Source organism: Gadus chalcogrammus, chromosome 13 (assembly GCF_026213295.1).
Source record: "Gadus chalcogrammus isolate NIFS_2021 chromosome 13, NIFS_Gcha_1.0, whole genome shotgun sequence".
In the NCBI taxonomy this organism is placed as follows: domain Eukaryota; kingdom Metazoa; phylum Chordata; class Actinopteri; order Gadiformes; family Gadidae; genus Gadus; species Gadus chalcogrammus.
In genome coordinates this window covers 2,686,390-2,707,298 of record NC_079424.1, presented here as the reverse complement: position 1 = coordinate 2,707,298, position 20,909 = coordinate 2,686,390, and the positions used below count along the sequence as shown (strand labels likewise).

General features: G+C 48.7%; 1 protein-coding gene across 1 annotated transcript; it reads right to left on the bottom strand.

Moving 5' to 3' along the window:
* Nucleotides 1-150: 150 nt before the first annotated feature.
* On the bottom strand, nucleotides 151-20,892 carry LOC130402063 (plakophilin-1-like). The gene is made up of 13 exons (XM_056606158.1): nucleotides 17,135-20,892; nucleotides 16,782-16,876; nucleotides 15,043-15,836; nucleotides 14,675-14,816; nucleotides 13,421-13,628; nucleotides 11,169-11,331; nucleotides 9,979-10,096; nucleotides 8,283-8,456; nucleotides 6,667-6,837; nucleotides 5,476-5,629; nucleotides 4,770-4,953; nucleotides 3,780-3,864; nucleotides 151-1,658 (listed from the first exon to the last, which is right to left on the bottom strand). The coding sequence occupies exons 1-13, from the start codon at nucleotides 17,322-17,324 to the stop codon at nucleotides 1,584-1,586; spliced, it is 2,553 nt and encodes an 850-aa protein (XP_056462133.1). The 5' UTR covers nucleotides 17,325-20,892; the 3' UTR covers nucleotides 151-1,583.
* Nucleotides 20,893-20,909: the final 17 nt, after the last annotated feature.

Here is a 20,909-nt window from a genome sequence, read left to right as displayed (position 1 = left end):
AGCGTTCAAGCATGAAAAAGAGACGTGGAACCGGCGACACCCTGCTTAGTCGTCACACCAACAAGGGAGAATAATGCATGACGATGCCGGTTAACGATTATTTTATAATTAGGCTTATATAACTACGAATTGGGGATTTCTATAAGACACCAAGTCAGGTGGTAGGTCTACGTCCCGTTGAGTCATCTAATTAAGGGGGAATTAAATCTGATATTAACTGCATATTGCAACTGGAAGTGCAGGACAAAACTCACTGATCCTTCTTTTAAACCCAGCCGACAAAACGTTGTTTGGGAGCTGCATTTAAGAGCTGTAATTGATGGTCAATTTATACTAATGGCATAGCCGCACGCAGGTATTAGTACGGAAGAGGATGGAAAAAAAAATTAAATTCTGAGATTGAAGTTAGAATTCTGACTTTAAATCAGAACCCTTTTTATTCTTACGTTAAGGTCAGAATTCTGACTTAAAGGTCAAAACCCCCCAAAAAATAATCCCATGTGACCCTAATTCTCTTCTATAGGGAGGGAAATGCTCAGTCAGGTCAGTTCAGCACCAATCAGGTCAGAAATGAGCTGGGATATGTTTTTGGGGGTTGCTTGTTTTTAAAGTATTGTTCTCAAGCTCTGATCTGCTCTCTCTCTTCAACTCTCAAATCGAACCTACAGCACATTTCAATAAAACCATCAGTATATCAACCCCAGCCGGCAAGTCTGCATCTGTCTAATGCGTGGAGGCTAAATCAAGACATCCACAGACAGATCACTTTGAAGACGAAATATATTTTTAGCAGTATATTTAGCAGCATTCTTTATTAGTATAACCAGTTTTGACAAGGTTGCAGCGTTAACAGCAGTAATTAAAGACAGACATTTCATCACAAAAACTGCATATTCAGTGCAAGTATTGCTAAATCTCTCTAAACTAATCCGACCATTCTCTAAACATAACAACCGACGGAGCAGGCTAGCTGTACACAGACAATTCGGTCACAAGATATCATAGGGTCAAAGCTTAGAACAACATTTACGACGTCTAAAACCATAGCTAAAACTGTACGTAGTTTGTTAAAAACAAAAGCACAAAACAATACTTGTCATCTTATGCTTCCCCTTTGGAGTAGACTCCAGTGACACAAATACGGCGGGCGAACATATTTACACAAGAGAGAATATGATTTAAACGTGCCAGTTAGTGCAGTGGCTCACATCCAGTCTGGCCGGGTGATTTAGTGGGACTTAATACGTACTCCCGACGTAGTCAGCAGCGAGCTGTACTCCGAGAGAGTCACTGCAAAGCGAGCGACGGTGAGAAAAACACACGCGCTTCCTCTTTCTTGACCTGCCATGAGCGACACTGAACAGGAATGTAAATAAGCCTGCAATTTGTGTTTGTTATTGATTCGATTATGTGAGCGTATCATAGCGACCATCTCTGTACAAGTGCAACGCGGACGCCGTGGAGTGTTTCGGGTTAGTTGGACGATACAGGAGTGAGCGTTGAGGCGTGGAGTAGCTGGAGGAGCCGGGTGACGGGGTCACAAGGCTGGGAGGAGCGGGTCTAGGGTCTGGTCCACCCCTGGTCTAGTCCACCACCTGGATGGACCTGTGGGCCGCGATGGTGTCCTTGGTCACGAAGGACCCCTTGCTCATGCCTTTCTGCTCGGAGGGGACACACAGAGAGGAACCATCAAAATGCTGAGCTCTGAACAGGTTAGCGCTCTGAGCAGGTTAGCGCTCTGAGCAGGTTAGCGCTCTGAGCAGGTTAGCGCTCTGAGCAGGTTAGCGCTCTGAGCAGGTTAGCGCTCTGAGCAGGTTAGCGCTCTGAGCAGGTCAGCGCTCTGAGCAGGTCAGCGCTCTGAGCAGGTTAGCGCTCTGAGCAGGTTAGCGCTCTAAGCAGGAGCAGGTTAGCACTCTGAGCAGGAGCAGGTTAGCACTCTGAGCAGGAGCAGGTTAGCGCTCTGAACAGGGTAGCACTCTGAGCAGGAGCAGGTTAGCGCTCTGAACAGGGTAGCGCTCTGAGCAGGTTAGCGCTCTCAGCAGGTTAGCGCTCTGAGCAGGTTAGCGCTCTGAACAGGAGCAGGTTAGCGCTCTGAACAGGGTAGCGCTCTGAACAGGGTAGCGCTCTGAGCAGGGTAGCGCTCTGAGCAGGTTAGCGCTCTGAGCAGGTTAGCGCTCTGAGCAGGTTAGCGCTCTAAGCAGGTTAGCGCTCTAAGCAGGAGCAGGTTAGCGCTCTGAACAGGGTAGCGCTCTGAGCAGGTTAGCACTCTGAGCAGAAGCAGGTTAGCGCTCTGAACAGGGTAGCGCTCTGAGCAGGTTAGCGCTCTGAGCAGGTTAGCGCTCTGAGCAGGTTAGCGCTCTGAGCAGGTTAGCACTCTGAGCAGGTTAGCGCTCTGAGCAGGAGCAGGTTAGCACTCTGAGCAGGTTAGCGCTCTGAGCAGGTTAGCGCTCTGAGCAGGTTAGCACTCTGAGCAGGTTAGCACTCTGAGCAGGTTAGCACTCTGAGCAGGAGCAGGTTAGCACTCTGACGGCAGGAGCAGGTTAGCGCTCTAAGCAGGAGCAGGTTAGCGCTCGCACACGGGGAGTTACGCATGCAGAACACTGTGGCCGGCTCATAGTGTTCCCGCCGGGGGGAATCTGTTACACGCCGTTGACATCATTTTTTTTTTTTCTTTAGATGATGATTCCAACATTGATTGATTGTACAATTCAATGCAAAAAAATCAACAAGGAATGGGTGCCTAGTTCTTGGAAAGTCTCAAAATGGGGCGAGTACCAGAACCAAGCAACACTGTAGTTTGTTGTTGCAACTTTGTAGTCGTAGCAGCCGTAGAATTGGTTGTAGTAGCAGCAGAAGTAGTAGTAATAGTAGAAGTGGTAGTAGCAGCAGGGGTAGAAGTAGTTGCAGTAGTAGAAGTAGTAGGAGTAGTGGATTTAGTAGTATTAGTAGCATTACCTTTTCAACTAGTTAACTTTTTTTTATAAAAGTTCTAAAAATAAAAAGCAGTATAGAACCTGCCTGAGAGGGATTTCCCCGTTAGTAGAAGGAGGAAAAGTGTGTGAGACTTTCCCCTCAGACTACTCTGCATGTCGACGTTCTAAACAGATGCTAGGAGATTTGCATCCCGGGCGAGGTAAACAAAAGACTTTGGGCCCTGGTGAGTCCAGGGACAGCAGCGTTCACGACTCTAAGCCCTACATGCTGATGCTCGTATCACATATCCCTCGGTGAATCATCCCCAGCCGTAATCCGACCTCCTCTGCTCAGTGTTCAACAGTTATTTGGCTCCCCCGCTGGTTGTAAATGTTACGTTTTCCATATTTAACTTGAGGTTAAGAGCATTATCTACACATTGACCACAGAGAGCCGCAACGCCGATGCTGTCGTCACGATGTCACTTCCTGCGTCTATATCGGGATCAGTCAACAGTCCCATTTCCCCCCTGCCCACCCGCCTTGTGTACAGTTACACGGTTACGCCCTGAAAATCTATATTGACCAAAGAAATATGATTGAACTTATGAACCGGACTTATCGACTACATGTTGAATCGCACGTCGGGCATCAATGTTCAAAAGGACGATCACAGGAATCGTGATCGTCCGGGATTACGGCTCTCCGTAATCACAGACCACGAGGTCAGCCAGTGGCACTTTCCCACATACCTGCGCAGGGCGTGTACTCTGAACATAGCTGCGGTTCAACAATAATAACAGCGGAGACACGCCCTGCGCAGTCAACACCCCGTCCCGCCCCGGCCCCCGGCGGCAAGTAGCTCACCTTCTTCAGGAAGCTCTGCAGGTCTTTGTCCGACCACAGGCTGTAGAGCATTAGGGAGGCCGCTTTGCTGGACTTGGGGAAATGACTGACGGTGGGGGGGGGGGGGGTGGGGAGAAGGGAGAAGGGAGAAAGTGTGCGTTAGGCTAACATTGACCCAGTCGAGGTGGACAAAATACGAAATGACTGACGGGGGACGGGGAGAGTAGGGAAAGTGTGCATTAGGCTAACATTGACCCAGTCGAGGTGGACAAAATACGAAATGAATGACGGGGGACGGGGAGAGTAGGGAAAGTGTGCATTAGGCTAACATTGACCCAGTCGAGGTGGACAAAATACGAAATGAATGACGGGGGACGGGGAGAGTAGGGAAAGTGTGCGTTAGGCTAACATTGACCCAGTCGAGGGGATCAGAATACGAAACGAGTTATGGGGGGGGGACGTGTAGAAGAGAGTAGGTGTGTGTGAGGCCAACATTGACCTAGTCGCCACGGGGATGAGCAGAATACACGCGTACATGCCGTGTCAGTGTTTGAGTGTGAGTGAGGTGTTGTCTCAGCGTCCGGACTCAGCAAGTTTTAACTCCTGGTTAGACCGCGTCTGCGCGTCGATGAACCACAGGGAGAATAGCGTCACACTAAAAGATATCCGGTCATTGTTGTGATCATTCGTAGCGGCGTAAATAATGTGTTTTCAAAAAGGAGAACATATGAAAGATTGAAGGAGTGATATCATGTCACCAGTGTGGTCACACCTGGTGTACGCTGGATAGATCCATCTACCAGCTCACTCTTTGGACTGTAGCATACGTTACTCATCTATCCATCATACATCTATTATTCACCTCAGGCTCAGTGAATAGTGGGGAATAGCCCCCCGAGAAGGTCTCGGGGGGCTATTCCCCACTATTCACTTTGCCTTCGGCGAATAATTGTTAAATACGGCCGTGTAGTTCATCTCTCTCTGCGGGCGGCGTTGGGCTTTGGGGCGTACCTGTCTTTGCTGAGGTGGTTCAGGGCGTGGATCAGGTTGTTCTTCAGCAGGGGCCGACCCATGTCCTGCTCCTTCAGGGTGAGGAGGTGGGCGGTCTGGCACGCCATGGACAGCGTGTCGTCCGACTCGGTGCCCTCGGTGCCCTCCTCCAGGATGGCGTAGAACTCGGGCAGGGTTTTACGGGCTGCGGAGGCGGAGCGGGGAGGAGGTCGTTAGTCACCAGGGCGACGCACCGTTGTTGGAAGGACTTTTGCAAACGTTGAGAAATATTTTTTACATTTATGCACATTTTCTACATTCAACATTTTCTACATTTCTACGTTCAAGTTCTAGTTTTACTATTAAAAAATATAGATTTAACATTCACTATTCCCTAAACAGACCTTAGCTAAAGCATCTTCCCACTTAGACCGTTCCACAATTTACGCAGGGAACATAGAACCAATGTTATCAGAACATCTAACCAGTGTAATTAGAACATATAAACAGTGTAATCCGAACATGTGTGCGTGCGTGCGTGCGTGCGGTAGGTAGGTAGGTAGGTAGGTAGGTAGGTAGGTAGGTAGGTAGGTAGGTAGGTAGGTAGGTAGGTAGGTAGGTAGGTAGGTAGGTAGGTAGGTAGGTAGGTAGGTAGGTAGGTAGGTAGGTAGGTAGGTAGGTAGGTAGGTCCCTGGTCAGGGGGGTCCTTCACGGCCCGGCCTCCTACCGATGGGGTTGGCCAGGCTGGGGTTCTTGGCCAGGTTGGCCACCAGTGCCACGGTGTTCCTCTGCAGGTTGATCTTGGGAGACCTCAGCAGCGGCGCGATGACAGCCAGACCGTTGAGCTTCTTCACCACCGTCTGGCTGATGACGTTGGAAACCTGACGTCGGGGAGATGGAAGAACATCAGTCACACTAGCAGCACTCAGAGGCCCCGGCTATCTGATCATTACTCAACCCCCGTTCTACTGGTGCATGTCGTTCTACTCTATGAATACATTCGATTGAACATCATCGTTCACTCAGGCATTGAGCTGCCAGAGTGGTGTTCCACTTGAGTCACCTGTTACTACATGTTTTTGCTCCAGGACTGACATAACCTGTGTTCCTTCAGTAGGACCGTATCATAGACTTATGTAAAAGGATTTTTCTGAATGGCAGTGCATGGAAATGCATCTGGATGGATGCCTGTGTTGTGAGGGTTGTTAATGAAGACAAGAAGGAAATCGTATTATTATTATTATTAAGGGGAATTTGGTTGAAGCCATGCATTAAATGGATACCAATCTGTCATAAACACAACATGAAAGACAACCCACCGTGCAGGAAAAATAAACAACATAGCAGAGCAAATTGCTGGGTGTGAAAAGAGCTTAGCGCAATCAGTTGCGCAAATCCAGCCTGCTAAACCCAGCCTTCTAAACACAGCCTTAACACAGCCTACTACTTATCTATTGTTTTAATTTATTGTTCGACAATGTTTATATGTGAAGCACTTTGAGTCTGCCTTGTGTATGAAAAGTGCTATAGAAATAAAGTTGCCTTGCCTACTAGCCCGCCAGACAAAAGAGTGGGTGTTTAGTCGGGGCTTGTGTCACACATAAGTTGAGAGTGGGTGCTTGTGTCATGCTGGTTGGATGGTCAGGGCCTGTGTGGGGCTGGGTGGGGCTGGGTGGAGGGTCGGGGTCCGTGTGGTGCTGGGTGGAGTCGCGGGGCCGGTGTGGTGCTGGGTGGAGTCGCGGGGCCGGTGTGGTGCTGGGTGGAGGGTCGGGGCCCGTGTGGTGCTGGGTGGAGTCGCGGGGCCGGTGTGGTGCTGGGTGGAGTCGCTGGGCCGGTGTGGTGCTGGGTGGAGTCGCGGGGCCCGTGTGGTGCTGGGTGGAGTCGCGGGGCCCGTGTGGTGCTGGCCGGGCTGTCTTACGGTGCCGGGGTGGGCGGTGAGGTTCTGCAGGGCCCCGCAGCAGGCCTCCAGGGTGTCGTCCTTCTGGCTGGAGCTCAGCAGGTCCAGGTAGCTCTGCAGGGTCCGGGAGTGGATCAGCCAGCCCGCCCCCGTGGGGTTCTGCTCCTCCACCGTCGGGTAGTCAAAGTGCCGCTGGGGAGAGACGGACGGTCTGGGGTCAATAAACGCAGACAGTAGGGGTACAGAGGGGGTACAGTGGGGGTAGAGAGGGGGTACAGTGGGGGTAGAGAGGGGGTAGAGAGGGGGTAGAGAGGGGGTACAGTGGGGGTAGAGAGGGGGTAGAGAGGGGAAACAGAGGGGGTACAGTGGGGGTACAGTGGGGATACAGAGGGGGTACAGTCGGTAGAGGGGGGTACAGTGGGGGTACAGTGAGGATACAGAGGGGATACATTGGATTGGTTGAAGCATTTTGACGCGGACCAGAACTAGGTGGTCCAAGACAGGAACTGGAGCAAAATCTACACACCTGGAATGCAGCTAATCAGACCGGGGCAGTGTAACCCAGGCATTCTGGGTAAAACCTGTTGTTTATCACTTGAAAGTTAAGGTCGAGGGTTCGAAAGGACACTGAAGGTGTGGGAATCAAGCATTTCAAAACTACAAGGCCAGGCCAAACGTGGAGTAGGTGGAGTACAAGATAAGCCTGACAGTGAAAGTGTCATTCTGGGTGTAGCCTGGTTTACTTCAGGGTAGGGGCCATGGAGGGTTACACCGGCTCAAAGCAGCCCTGGTGGATTGAGGGCATTTTACAGCGAGGTCTTAAGAATTGGCCAGAATGGTTAATAGATGGGAATGGCAGTGGGGCTTTTGGGAGCTAGGTTTAGGTTGCATTTTAAGGCCTTCATTTCAAAATGAGGTCAACGCCGCCGGTAAGAGCCTGGCTCGGGAAGTACCCGTCAACCTAGTCCACTTGACATGGATTGGTAGACAGGTCCTTGGACCATTTGAGGAATGGGGTCTAACTGGACAGGAGTGAGTGAATGAAAAGGGACGATTAGCTCTAACTGGTTGAGCACAACTACTTAAGGGGGTCGTACACACACACACGCGCGGCTACACACCCGGTCATAGGTCAGGACTACACTCCACAGGGCTGGGCGCTGATTAAGGCGCAATTACTTTCCCCTCAGAGCCAGCAGGCCTGATAACGCTGGCATTCGCCGCCAGGGTTGCCGGCATGAGATCCCAATTGCACCCCTTGGTTAATATTTACACGATGTGTGCGTTTGCGTCGAAAGTCCCACCAGGACTCGTCGGTGTCACAACCTTCAATTGATGAAGAGGGGCCCTGGCTGCTCTTGGATGGCCTGGGGTTTGGCTTTTGACTTTGTGGGATCCGTATACAGGGTATGTCCGCAGGACGTTAGTGTTGACAGGGTCTAGGTGGAGGAATTTGAGGTTGGACTCCCACCCAGCGGGTCGGGCTTTATATTAGCCTCCTGCTTTTACTTAATTCCTTCCTTTCTGTTTCCCGCGCTCCCTCCAGTTAAACGTTTCCTCTTCCCTTCTGTCCTTTCTTCCCCACCAGTTTCCCTCCCTCCCTCCCTCCCTCCCTCCCTCCCTCCCTCCCTCCTCACCTCAGCTTCCAGGACCTGTCTGCTCTGCGGGCTGAAGCAGCCGATGGGGCCGGTGTCCCCCTCGGGGGTGATGTTGGCCCGGCCCAGGGCGGAGATGCGGCTGAAGAGGGCGGGGGCCTCCGCCTCCAGCTGGAAGGTCAGGTTGTGGAGCACGCAGGCACAGTTCTCCACCGACTGGGCGGAGGAGGAACCAGAGCGACAGTGAGAGGTCGACACTCGTACTGGATGAATCGACGAATCACCATCCATTTAGTGAGCGTTCTTTACACAGCCCCGACCACTCACAACACCCAGACACTCACACACACACACACACACACACACGTTCTAGTGGCATGTTGCTCAGGGGGTAGACACCACACCCTGGTTGACCCCGATCAGCTGTCGCCTTGAACGGTTGACACCGTATGAATGTGTGCATGAATGGGTGAATGTTATGGCAATATTGTAAAGCCCTTCGAGTGGCCATAAATGCAGTCCATTTACCATATTGATGAATTATTATCCATTCAGGGAGCTTTCTTTATACTCAAACCCATACACCCAGAGTTATCACAACCCTTATCTCAGTTTACCCCAACCCGTAGCGTATCGTATTGTAATTATGCAACAGAGCTGAACTGAACGGAGCGGCATTTCCACAGCATGACTCAGACGTGGAACGTTTCAAAAACAACAACGGTATCACAGGTCGGCCGCACAATGGGAGCGCTACGGTTCTGAGAATGCTGCCCGCACCCTACTCTGCGTTGAAAGCCGACGTGGTAGAGATGCACCGATGTGGGCGCTGAAGGTCCCGTCTTTCAGCGCCCGGTCAGCCTGTCACATGAGAACGACGGGTCGGGCGTGTGGCATGTGGGCTGCTGGAGGGAGTACCGATCCGTGTGTGTGTGCGTGGGTTGTTTGTGTGGTCACTGAATTAGCAGTAGTGTGCATTTCTTTGGATGCTTTTTCCCCTTCTTATTCATAGATACAGTTTTTATTTAGCGCGTTGCGGTGACTGCGAGTGGACCCCTGGCCTATCTCAGTGACTACAACTTAATGCCTGAACTCTCCTTACGCTTAACCAGCCAGCATTCAATACTAATTTCACTTCAACACTGAGGCTTTTTCTTTGGCTCAAAACAAAGAAGCAGTAGCCTGACTGCTATGTTCAAGGCAGTATCTTTGTATGTTCATCGTTTAATTGCACTATAGGCTTTTTTTTTGTATCGTCCTGTTTTGATCAGTATATGCCAATGTTGTTATCAATAAAAAAACATTTGCACAAGGCAGGCCGATGCACTTCTCCATGTTGATAAGAGAATTAAAATGAGAACAATTAATGGGACTAAGAAATCAAGGGATATTTAGCATAGAATTTTTTTTGCGATTAATCGCAATTAATCGTGATTTAACTATGACATTAATGCGATTAATCGCGATAAAATATTTTAATCGCTTGACAGCACTAGTTTCAACCCATGATCCTATTCTGCTTGGTTTCCCCTCACCTTGATAAATGCTAAATGGACTGAATTTATAAAGCGCTTTTCTAACCAGCGTCCACTCAAAGCGCTTTACAATACTGCCTAACATTCACCCATTCATGCACACATTCACACACCGACGGCGGAGTCAACCACGCAAGGCGACAGCCATGGTGAGGTGCCTTGCTCAGGGACATCTCGACATTCAGCTAGGCACATAGAGGTACCTTGTCGTCGGGTCTCTGGGCCTCCACGCATTCCTCCACGTAGCTGACCAGGGAGTCCACCAACCCACGGCACTTCCTCATGCTCTGCCTGATGCTCACCTTACCACTGCTGAAGTTCCTGTGACCAAACACAAACACAAACACAAACACACACACACACACACACACACACACACACACACACACACACAAACAAACAAACAAACAGAGCCTTCAGACGACAGGTTAAGGAACGCCCAGAAAGAGGTTTGATTTCCTTCAAGATTAGCTGCCAGGAAAAGGCTGTGAGAACGTTTGGCAGGCAGGTGAAATGTGAAGATACTTCCCAGATACAGGGTCTAGGATTTTTCTCAGGTTTCACCTCAAGATAACATTACCACGTGAACACAGATTGATCACATTGATAACTAAGTGCTGTCATAGTTATGATGATTTGAATCAAGCATAAACGTTTGGTTGGAGAGTTTTTGCATGCAGTTATGCAAACAATCGTATAAAGGATGGGTTCATCTGCCGCACCACGGATGTGGATTCACATCTCTGGTTCAAAAGTGCGTTATAGACAAAAAGCCATCCTCCTCCTCTTTCTTTCACTTTCCCCCTTTCACGGTTGCCACTAAATGGCTTTTGTGCTCTTCAATAAAGGTCTGACTCAACAACCATCAAAGCAAACTCATTTCGACTGGTTTTCCCATTGTCTTTGGCAAATCACATCTGCACCGAGCATCAAGTTCGAACAAATACAAAGAAAACAAAACCCAATCTCGCGTGGCTGTAAACTATCATAGCGAACAGCAACGTATTACGTTAAGGGTTAGATTTTAAATTCAGGGCACTTAGCAGACCTTTTTATCTAAAGCGACTTACAATAAGTACATTTTCTCAGAAGGAGGAGAAACCACAACATATCACTGTCAGTGCCAAGCAGCACTAACAATCGCTAGGTTAACCCATTCCCCGTATACAACAAAGATAGCTAGCATAAGATGCTACGCTACACAAGCCTAAGTAGTATTTTGAAGTACAAGGACGTACGACATACAATAAGTGCGTAAGAAGTGTGTGAGGGGGTGGGGTTATGGAGGAGTAGAGGGCAGAAGACCCAGAGACAGATGTACAGTTAGGTCCAGTCAGGTCCAGTTATGTCCGGTTGGGTCTAGTTGGGTCCGGTTTTGCTCAGGAGTCCTCACCTCAGACAGCCCGTGGCGTGGTAGAAGACCTCCGGGTCCGTGTTGCTGGACCGGTCGGGTCCAGTCGTGTACGGAAGAATGACCTTCTCCATCAGAGCCGGCAGGGCGGACTTCAGCAGGTCCGGTCGCAGGTTCTCCACGGACGACATGTTCCACAGCAGGCCTGGAGAACCGGTTACAAGAGGGGGACTTCCCAGTTAGAACGCTTCCTTAGAACTCTAATCCAGAGTTGGAACTCAGAACTAGGACTCAGAGTCGGATCTCAATGTTAGGGCTGCTCGATTATGGGAAAAATCATAATCACGATTATTTTGGTCAATATTGAAATCACGATTATTCAATCGATTATTTTTTCAGTTTGAAAACATGTTGTGCTTATTCAGCATGTCTCTCCCAAAAAAAACGCTGCAACTGAGAACTTTGAAGTTTCACCTTAAAAGGCACCCAGTGCAACTTTCGAGGCTTAAAAATAAACATTCAATTTCTAGTCTTTTTTACACGTAGTAAGTTTCAATAACTCCATACCATTAGATACCGACATTCAAGCAGCAAAGATGAGACGTCGTTGTGTGGTGAGAACTGATAGAAAATCGATAACAACAACAATGCCGCCATTTTCTTTATTTTTTGTAACCTACAATAAATAAAGCAGGCTTCCAGTCAATGGAAAAATGGCTTCTCCCCACCGGCGATTGTTGTTGTTTACGACTTTCTATCAGTTCTCACCACACAGCGACGTCTCATCTTTGCTCCTTGAATGTCGATATGTAATGGTATGGAGTTATTGAAACTTACTACGCGTAAAAAAGACTAGAAATTGAATGTTTATTTTTCATTGAATGTTTACATAAAGTTGCACTGGGTGCCTTTAAAGGAATACACAAAATGGTCAAAAAGAAAATGTTCCAATCTAAAATAATATACAGCTGTTAAAAATAAAAAAAAGGAAAAACTCGATAATGTTAATTTTGTGATCTTTTGACGCTGAAATCCGAATCGCGATCAAAATATGATTAATCGCCCAGCCCTAATCAGTGTCAGAACTCCCTAGTCAGAATGCCAACGTTAGAACACAAGAGTTAGAATTCAGAGATGGAATTCTGAGAGAGAACTCAAGAGAGAGAGAACTCTGGAGAGTCCTTTGATTAAGTACGAGATTTTTTTTGCCAAAGAATAGTTTACAATAATGATTATTAGCAACATGAATATTAACATGCATGATAACGATATCTTTAATTAAGTACGGAAATTGTTTTACCAAAAATTAGAATAACGTTCTATAATGAATAATGATATCAATAATGATCTTACCCACATTCACATTAACATGCAATGAACATTATAGTCCAATGACCGCTACTATTAATACTTAATAAGAAGCATATATCCCACATTTTTTACTTCTCAATATACTGTATATTCTAAACTCATTCTATACTACATTAAACACTTAACGATAAATACCATGGTAGCGTGTCCTGGCATCCTAATGATATCATTAACCTACAGTGCATGACAGGACTGTATAGCACTGACAGCTCTGACTCAACAAGATTAAGGAGGAATCACAACAAAGTGTGTTTTTGTGCCTGCGCCTTGTTCCAACGTGTCCATAATTGTTAATGTCTGGGTTATAGAGCAGATACCGTGTGTGGGTCTATGCTCCTGTGTGAGCGCCTGTGTCCGTCTGTCTGTCTTCCGGTCTGTGCTCACGCGCACGCGTGTGTGTCTGTGTGTGAGCAGCTGCGTCTTTGGTCTGATATTGGCCAAGCCGTTCATTAATAGATGAAGCTCTTGAGTTGGTCCGACGCCATGCTGTCTGTGTGGCCAGGAACAATGCATGGATGTGTGTGAATGTGGCACTACCTGGGTGTTGTGTGGTTGCGTGTGTATTGCGTATTTGAGACTGTGTATGCTGCAGGTATTGGTGTAGGTGGAATATAAATGGATTGTATGTGTTTGTGTGCATAGGTCGAATATGCATGTTTGTACAAAAGTAGAATATATCTCTTGGTGCGCAGGTAGTGTTTATTGTGCGTGTGTGTGTGTTTGTACAGCTAGAATACATGTGTGTGTAGATGTCTGTGTACCTGTCTGCACCTGCGCGTGCGTGTGTGTCTGTGTGTCTGTGTGTTTGTACCCGTGTGTGTGTGTGTACCTGTGTGTGTACACTTGTGCGTGTGTGTGGCGCTCACCTGTGCGTGCGTGCGCGTGCTCATACGTGTGTGCGCGTGTGTACGTGCGTGTGTCACCTGTGAGCTGCTTGTGCGTGTCCGCCGAGTCGGACTCCCGGAGCAGGGCCACCACCTCCTCCACCCCCCCGCAGCGGAAGAGCTCCTCCTTGTTGGCCGTGTCCTTGAAGGACAGGTTCCGGAGGGCCGCCGACGCCGTCTGGGCGATCGGGGGGTTGGGGCTGCGCAGGAGGGCCACCAGTGGAGGAATCCCGCCCAGCTGGTGCACCTGCCAGCGAGAGGACGGTCAGGGGGGGGGGGGTTTAGCGGCACAAAGGCCACTCTGTCTCTGCCGGAGCCGGTTATGACTGGTGCTGGGGAAAGGCTTAGCGTGATCCCGGTGACGAGCAGCAGATCCTCCAGATTAGAGGGCGGAGGTGTGGGCGAGGAGACGCCCTCGAGGATTAGACCTCGGGAGCTGGAAGGCGAGGTTAGGACTCGGAGTTGGGACTCGGAGTTGGGAGTCGGAGTCGGAGTTGGGAGTCAGAGTTGGGAGTCAGAGTTGGGAGTCAGAGTTGGGAGTCAGAGTTGGGAGTCAGAGTTGGGAGTCAGAGTTGGGAGTCAGAGTTGGGAGTCAGAGTTGGGAGTCAGAGTTGGGAGTCAGAGTTGGGAGTCAGAGATGGGAGTCAGAGTTGGGAGTCAGAGTTGGGAGTCAGAGTTGGGAGTCAGAGATGGGAGTCAGAGTTGGGAGTCAGAGTTGGGAGACAGAGTTGGGAGTCAGAGATGGGAGTCAGAGTTGGGAGTCAGAGTTGGGAGACAGAGTTGGGAGTCAGAGATGGGAGTCAGAGTTGGGAGTCGGAGGGGGAAATCCGATTTCGGACTCGGAGTGGGGACTCCGAATCAGAAACTCCGAGTCAGATCTCCGAGTCCCAAGTAAGAGTCTGAAGTCCGAGTCCCAACTCAGAGTCCCAACTCAGAGTCCCAACTCAGAGTCCCAACTTAGAGTCCCAACTCAGAGTCCCAACTCAGAGTCCCAACTTAGAGTCCCAACTCAGAGTCCCAACTCAGAGTCCCAACTCAGAGTCCCAACTCAGAGTCCCAACTTAGAGTCCCAACTCAGAGTCCGAATTCCAAGTCCGAAGTCTGAGTCCGAAGTCTGAGTACGAACTCTGAGTCTGAACACCTACTATGAAATGTGAATCACTCTTGGCCGCGTTCCTTGTAGTAAGTCGGGAGTGACCATCAACCATGTGGATGATCAAAACACAGACACAAAACGGCGTAACATCTCCAGACAGGGTGTCGATTCTGCCTAACCTGACCTGCTGGTCCTACCTCTCGCTTGGCCTTGTCCTCCAGGAAGGTGCTGTGCTGGATGAAGGAGGCTCCACAGTGCTGCTGCTGCTGGTCGGGGCTGGAGAGCCAGGCCACAGCCTCAATCATGGTCAGGTCCCCAGGATCAACGACCCCCTTGAGCCTGGAAAGGAGGAGGAAGACAGGGCCATGAAGTCCCGGAAGGTGAGGGTCTCAAACCAGTTGTCTGGCAGCTATTTGTATTCCTGTTGAAGGGGAGGATAGTGTAGTGTTGAACGGTAGAGTGTTCTGGGTTCGATTCCCCAACGTCCGCAGCCCGTCTGTCCCAAGGTTTAGGTATCAGGGCCGACGATGGGGATTGAACCCGGAACCTTTCCAGGTTCACTCACCCAGAGACCGCCTTGGTCTTGACGCCGGAGTCCACCACCGACTGTTCAAACTGGGTCAGTCCGGGTTGGTAGGGTCCGCGCTGGGTCTGGCTGGTGCTGGTCACCACGTACTGGCTGCTCTGTTTCCCCTTACTGGTGCCGTTCATGAAGCTCTGGGTTTGGGGCAAGGCCGGGGCTTGGTACTGGGACTGGCCATTGGCCTGGTACTGGGACTGGCCATTGGCCTGGTACTGGGACTGGGACTGGCCTTGGCTCTGGCTCTGGCCCTGGTACTGGGACTGGCCGAGGGTCTGGTACTGGGTCAGGCCTTTCCCCTGGTGGAAAGGCAGGCTTTTGCCCTGGTACTGGGACTGACCATGGGACTGGTACTGGGACTGGGGCAGTGACTGGTACTGGGACTGGGGCAGTGGCTGGTACTGGGACTGGGACTGGGACCGGACCTGGTACTGGGCTTTGGGCTGCGGCGGCGGGTAGCCGTTGGCGGCGGCGTGCTGCCCCCCAGAGGTCACGGTGCGCTCCGACAGGAAGACGCTGGAGCGGTTCGACAGCAGGCGCTGGGGCCCCGGGGGCGCGGCCTGCCGGGGCCGGGTGAAGCGGCGGCCCAGGTCGGGCTCGCTGCGGCTGGTGTTGCTCCGGCCCATGGTGCCGCCGCCCAGCGTTCCCATGGAGACGGTGGCGCCGCCGTTGGCGTGTGAGCCCCGGCTGATGTTGTGGCTGGACTGGACCCACTGGCCGACCGAGCCCTTTGCCGTCCGCAGGGTCTGACGGTTGGCGTTCTTCTCAGAGCCGACCGTCTGAGACACACACACACACACACACACACACACACACTCACACACACACACACACACACACACACACACACACAGAGACAAACAGAGCCACACACACACACAGATACACACACATATATAGAGAGAAACAAACAGAGCCACACAAACACACACACACATATACATATATACACAGAGAGACACACCGACACACACACAGTCATATATACAGAGAGACACAGACACGTATATAAACACATAGCGACAAACACACACACATGGTCACACACACAAATACAGAAATCCATAATGAGACAAACCCACAGAGACGTCCACAGACATACAAATTCATAATGACACACAAACATGCAAACATACAAACAGTGAATTATCATCCGGAGGACTTCAATAAAAAACAAGCCATCATGAAATCAATCATGAAAATAAATCGTGTTATTAAGTTTATCTGCCGATTTCGAGTGATTTTAATGGTTTTCTGTAGTTTGTTGATATTGTTTAACTGGATCTTGATCAGCCTTGATCATGTGTGACGTGGTTTGCTGTTTATGATTGAGTACGTTTTATTGGCTCCTGATTGCAAACAACTGGTTTTGTGTGTGACATGGAGACTCAGATATATGTCTGCAGAAGACTAAACAAGATCTGCGTAGGCCTAATTGTATATTACTTACTTATCAATAAACATAATCCATTTCTCTGAGCATATAAAATATTCCAATTAAATGAGCATATAACACGTGTATATGAATTAGATCAGCCATCTATCTTATCAAAGTCCCTTTACTTGTACGTGGCAAAATAAAAAGATTCTGACCAACGATTTCCTATTCCATTCTTTTATTTTCTTAGGTACCAGTCTCCAATATACAGCTGATATTGATTGTCTGTTTAAAATGCAAAAGTAATAATTTTTCATTTGTGATAAACGTTGAAGTCATCGCTTACCTTTTTGGAAAAGCCGTTTCCAACGGTGGAACTTCCATTGACGTTGATGGGAAGGGACTTATGAGAATATGTAAACACGCTGTCGTAGGTGGGACCTACAGCAAATACAGTTGTTGGTAAACATGGAGCCACGGTGTCAGGTGTAAATGTGACCAAATAGGACTCCAATATAGGCCTTTACGCACTTTGCGTTTGAACAATGACACTCACTGGCATACGTGCTGGTTTACAGCGAATAGAAGAAAACATTCGTTGATGACGCCTTTGATGAAGATACAATAGTTTTGTCTTTTTATATCCTACAAGTCTGGACGACTCGATGCTTTTTTTTTTAAATATATATATACACTTACTAGTAGGGGATAAAGTCGCTGTCCCATTCCGATTAGTCGACTGCTTGGACTTGGTCCTCTTGATGGTCTGCACTTGCTCCAGGACCCGCTGCTGGCCCGATCGATACTGGTTGACGTACGGGACGGCCAGCGACGTATTGGCCCCCGCTCCGCTGGAAATAGCCGATCGCAGTGGGTCAAGCGACATCATTGTAGCTCCGTGTGTTTGAGTGTGTTGTGGAACATCTGACGCAGTCGTGCGTCCGCGGCTGCAGGTGATGTGTTCTCTGGTGATCGTGAAGCAGACCCTGCCCTGCCCATCGGCCTGCCCTACCTTAGCCTGCCCTGCCCCTGCACGAGACCGCGCCCCTCAACAGACAACAATTGGTCTGCTGCCGAAACACAGCGAGAGCGGAACGCAGGCGGAAACTGAGCTTTGGTGTGTTTAGGGCCACAGAGCTGAAGGCGTGTCATGTCCACGGGCTAAACTCCATAATGCTGCCAATTATTGCTTCTTAACCTGCCTTGACAGGTAGTGTAATGGGGTTGTTGGGGTCACCGTGTGCACCCCTAGCCAGGGACAGGACGCACTGGAGATTCCACTGTTTGCACACCTGTGGCTATGCGCCAGTTTGCTCAGCTGGGGCCACACGGTGCGTACACAGCTAATGGACCCACTCAAGAAGAAATCACTGTTCCTGCTCGGCTGAAATGGAAAGTGTATAATCACACTGATAATTACCACGTTACTTTCTTTACAGGGAAGTTTAGTCACTTTCATCCAGTTTTTCTACTTTTCCTCTTACGTGCTTTGCCTCAATTTTGGATTAATGCACACAAAAGAAGAGTCAGTGATCGACAAGGGCGTTTCACTGGATACTGAAATGCGGTTGAGTCATTAAAGCAACAAAAAAATGGTCATACCCCGACCGACTTGTGTTTTCAGGTTACAGAGACATCTGAGTGTGACGCATCAGGCATGGACGAGAAGTATGTGATTCAGTCTCGCCCTCTAGCGGTGGGACCCTGAACTACCAGACCAGGGTCCCTCAGGGTCTCTTCTTCATCAGCTTGCGTGTTTTGATTACAATACAATACAGGTTATAAGGATGCATCAGAAATAATCACAGAATTAAGTATTTTAATTATAAGTGATTCAGCATGAGTAACAGTAAATATGTTATTGCAACTGTTTTTATGAATAATATTAACGCTCGTTTAATTGGTCTGTTCATTGATATATCGGTATTTTTATTGTTGTAATTGATTTTGAAAAGCAAACATTGTTAGTAATTTTCTAAACAAAGCGTGTCTCCATCTCGCCTTTCATAAATAGTATTGTGTTGTTCTTCGGCATCCGTTATAATAAAGGCGTAGTCTCAGATAAACTTCAGTATTCGAGGAATAAGGAAACATAATTATGTTCCGTTACAGTTTTGAATGGAGAACGACGTACACATTTAAACAATTTAACTTCATTATTTTTCAACGTATTAACTTCAATGTGACAACGATGATGATTGATTCTCCTCCTCCTCCTGCGTTCTAGTCATAACGACGACTATTAAACCCCATTGGGTGATGTCTCCCTGAACATGACATCACGCAAAGAGAGGACAGGCAGAGGGGCTGTCCCCTGGTAGCTCCTGGTTCGGCTAGCGGACTATGAACGCATCGCAAACAGCATCATCCACTCATTAAGGTCATCACCAGTCCGGAGGTGAAGGTACAGCCGGGCCACGATGAAAACATGGCCCCCGGTCACAATAAAGTCAACCGCCTTCTTATCGGAAGTATCACATTCCGAAAAAAGCTTCCTCACAACGTTCTCCCCCGCAGGCCAAGTCCCTGCACCAGGGATAACGGAAACAGCCACAACCCACCAAGACCGCGACTCCCCACTAACTGACCGCCTCACTACTGCCCCCCTAGCCCCATCATCAGTAACACCGGAAAACCTATTGAAAGAATGCTCGCTATTCGTCTCAGCGCAGATACTGGGCAGTGAGACCTCCTACAGTACACCGAGACTGATCCAGATAACGAAGCAGCCCCACTGACAACGTCCTCGGACCTACACGACCCAAATACTGACTACATGATGCAACCCGAGACATACCCATCGGCTTTCTTCGTTAAGCCCACAAGCAGGGGTCCACCAGGGGGCACTACTGAGCCCACTCCAAAGTCATATCCAAACCAGAGCTATTTAGAGAGAAATCTAAATGGCTCTGCTCCAAACCACCAAACATTGTTTGGATGAATCTCTCGATTTGCAGGCAATCTATATCACTGGACCAGTCAATGGTACCCCAACACGCTGCCAAAAAGCTCCAAACATTCATCTCCAAAGTAGAACACTGGTAAAATATGAGGAGAGTCAAACTAAACCATAAAAACGACTTGGCTACATCCGTTGCTGTTTGAATAAGTCCTCCCATTTTGGAGGATAGCCTCAACACACCAAATGTTTCACTCCAGGTCAAACCAGACAAAGAAATCCAACCACCTGACAGACTTCCACCCTACATCAACACATTGCATCTGTCAACTCTCTGGACTTTCCACCGTTCAAAAGACGAGCCTTCATCTCACAGAAAAACATCAACAAAGTAATCTTCAACCTGTCACTAAAAGACACACACACACACACACACACACACACACACACACACACACACACCATTTATTATTTATATATACAAAAAAAAGTAAGACTGAAACAATGGAGAGCTAGTAAGCCTCTAGCCAGCCCTGCTCTCCTCTCCTCTGTCCTGTCCTGCCCTCTCCAGCCTGTTGTCCAAGTGCTGCATGTGATGATAGAAGACTCATCACAAAGGCTGCCCATTCTGCACATTATTTGGAAGTGCAGACACACACACACACACACACACACACACACACACACACACACACACACACACACACACACACACACACACACACACACACACACACACACACACACACACGTCTTTCCAACGGTTTGGAATGCCAACCACAGTCTGTCTCCTCTCCCTACGTTGAAAATAGTTAATATGTGTTCACTTAGATCCCAGATGTGGGAATGAAATGATTTGCCCTAGCAGTAAGATAAAATCATAAGCAACAGCGCCATCTCTGGTGAAAGACGGCAATTGTAATTTCTTTAAGCGATTTGCTGGCTTTTGTGAAAAGACATGTCACATGCCACTAAGTCACATGCCACTAATTTCAACCAATCAGCAAACAGCAACTGACGAAAACGTTGAGTTAAGGTAAATAACCAAAATTGAGGTGACAAATGTTTTCCTCCTTCGATGACTACATATTTGGAGAGTTTCCCTAATTAGTATACCTAAATGACTATAGTGTAGAAAATAAATAAATCTGCAAATATAATTAAGTATTAGATGATTGGTCCCAAACGAAAAGACGAGTGTTATTTGTTGGAATGGAAGGGGCTCCTAAACATTATTACACAAATAAACTGGTCGATAATACGTGCAGAATGGGAATAGACTACAGAAGCAGAGGCAAGTCCTTAAGTGTGAATATGAACTACAGAAGCCAGAAAAGCATCCTATGTCCTGCATTTCTTCAGAATAAAAGTCCTACATTTCCATCTGGGCTGTGTTTCAGAATGACACAACCCTACGTTTCCACCTGTGCTATTTTCAGAATAAAAGTCCTACATTTCCACCTGTTGATTTTCAGAATAAAAGTCCCACGTCTCCACCTGTTTTCCCCCTGCCAACGCGTCCATCACATTCAGTGCTGCGGTGTTCCTCCACGGACTCCTCCCCTCCCCGACCCG

Coding starts and splice junctions, on each gene's coding strand:
- LOC130402063 (XM_056606158.1), bottom strand. CDS start 17,324: ATGATGTCGCTTGACCCACTGCGATCGGCTATTTCCAGCGGAGCGGGG. Junction 15,837..16,781: donor GAAACGGCTTTTCCAAAAAG/GTAAGCGATGAC, acceptor TGTGTGTCTCAG/ACGGTCGGCTCTGAGAAGAA. Junction 11,332..13,420: donor CACGCACAAGCAGCTCACAG/GTGACACACGCA, acceptor CCGGTTCTCCAG/GCCTGCTGTGGAACATGTCG.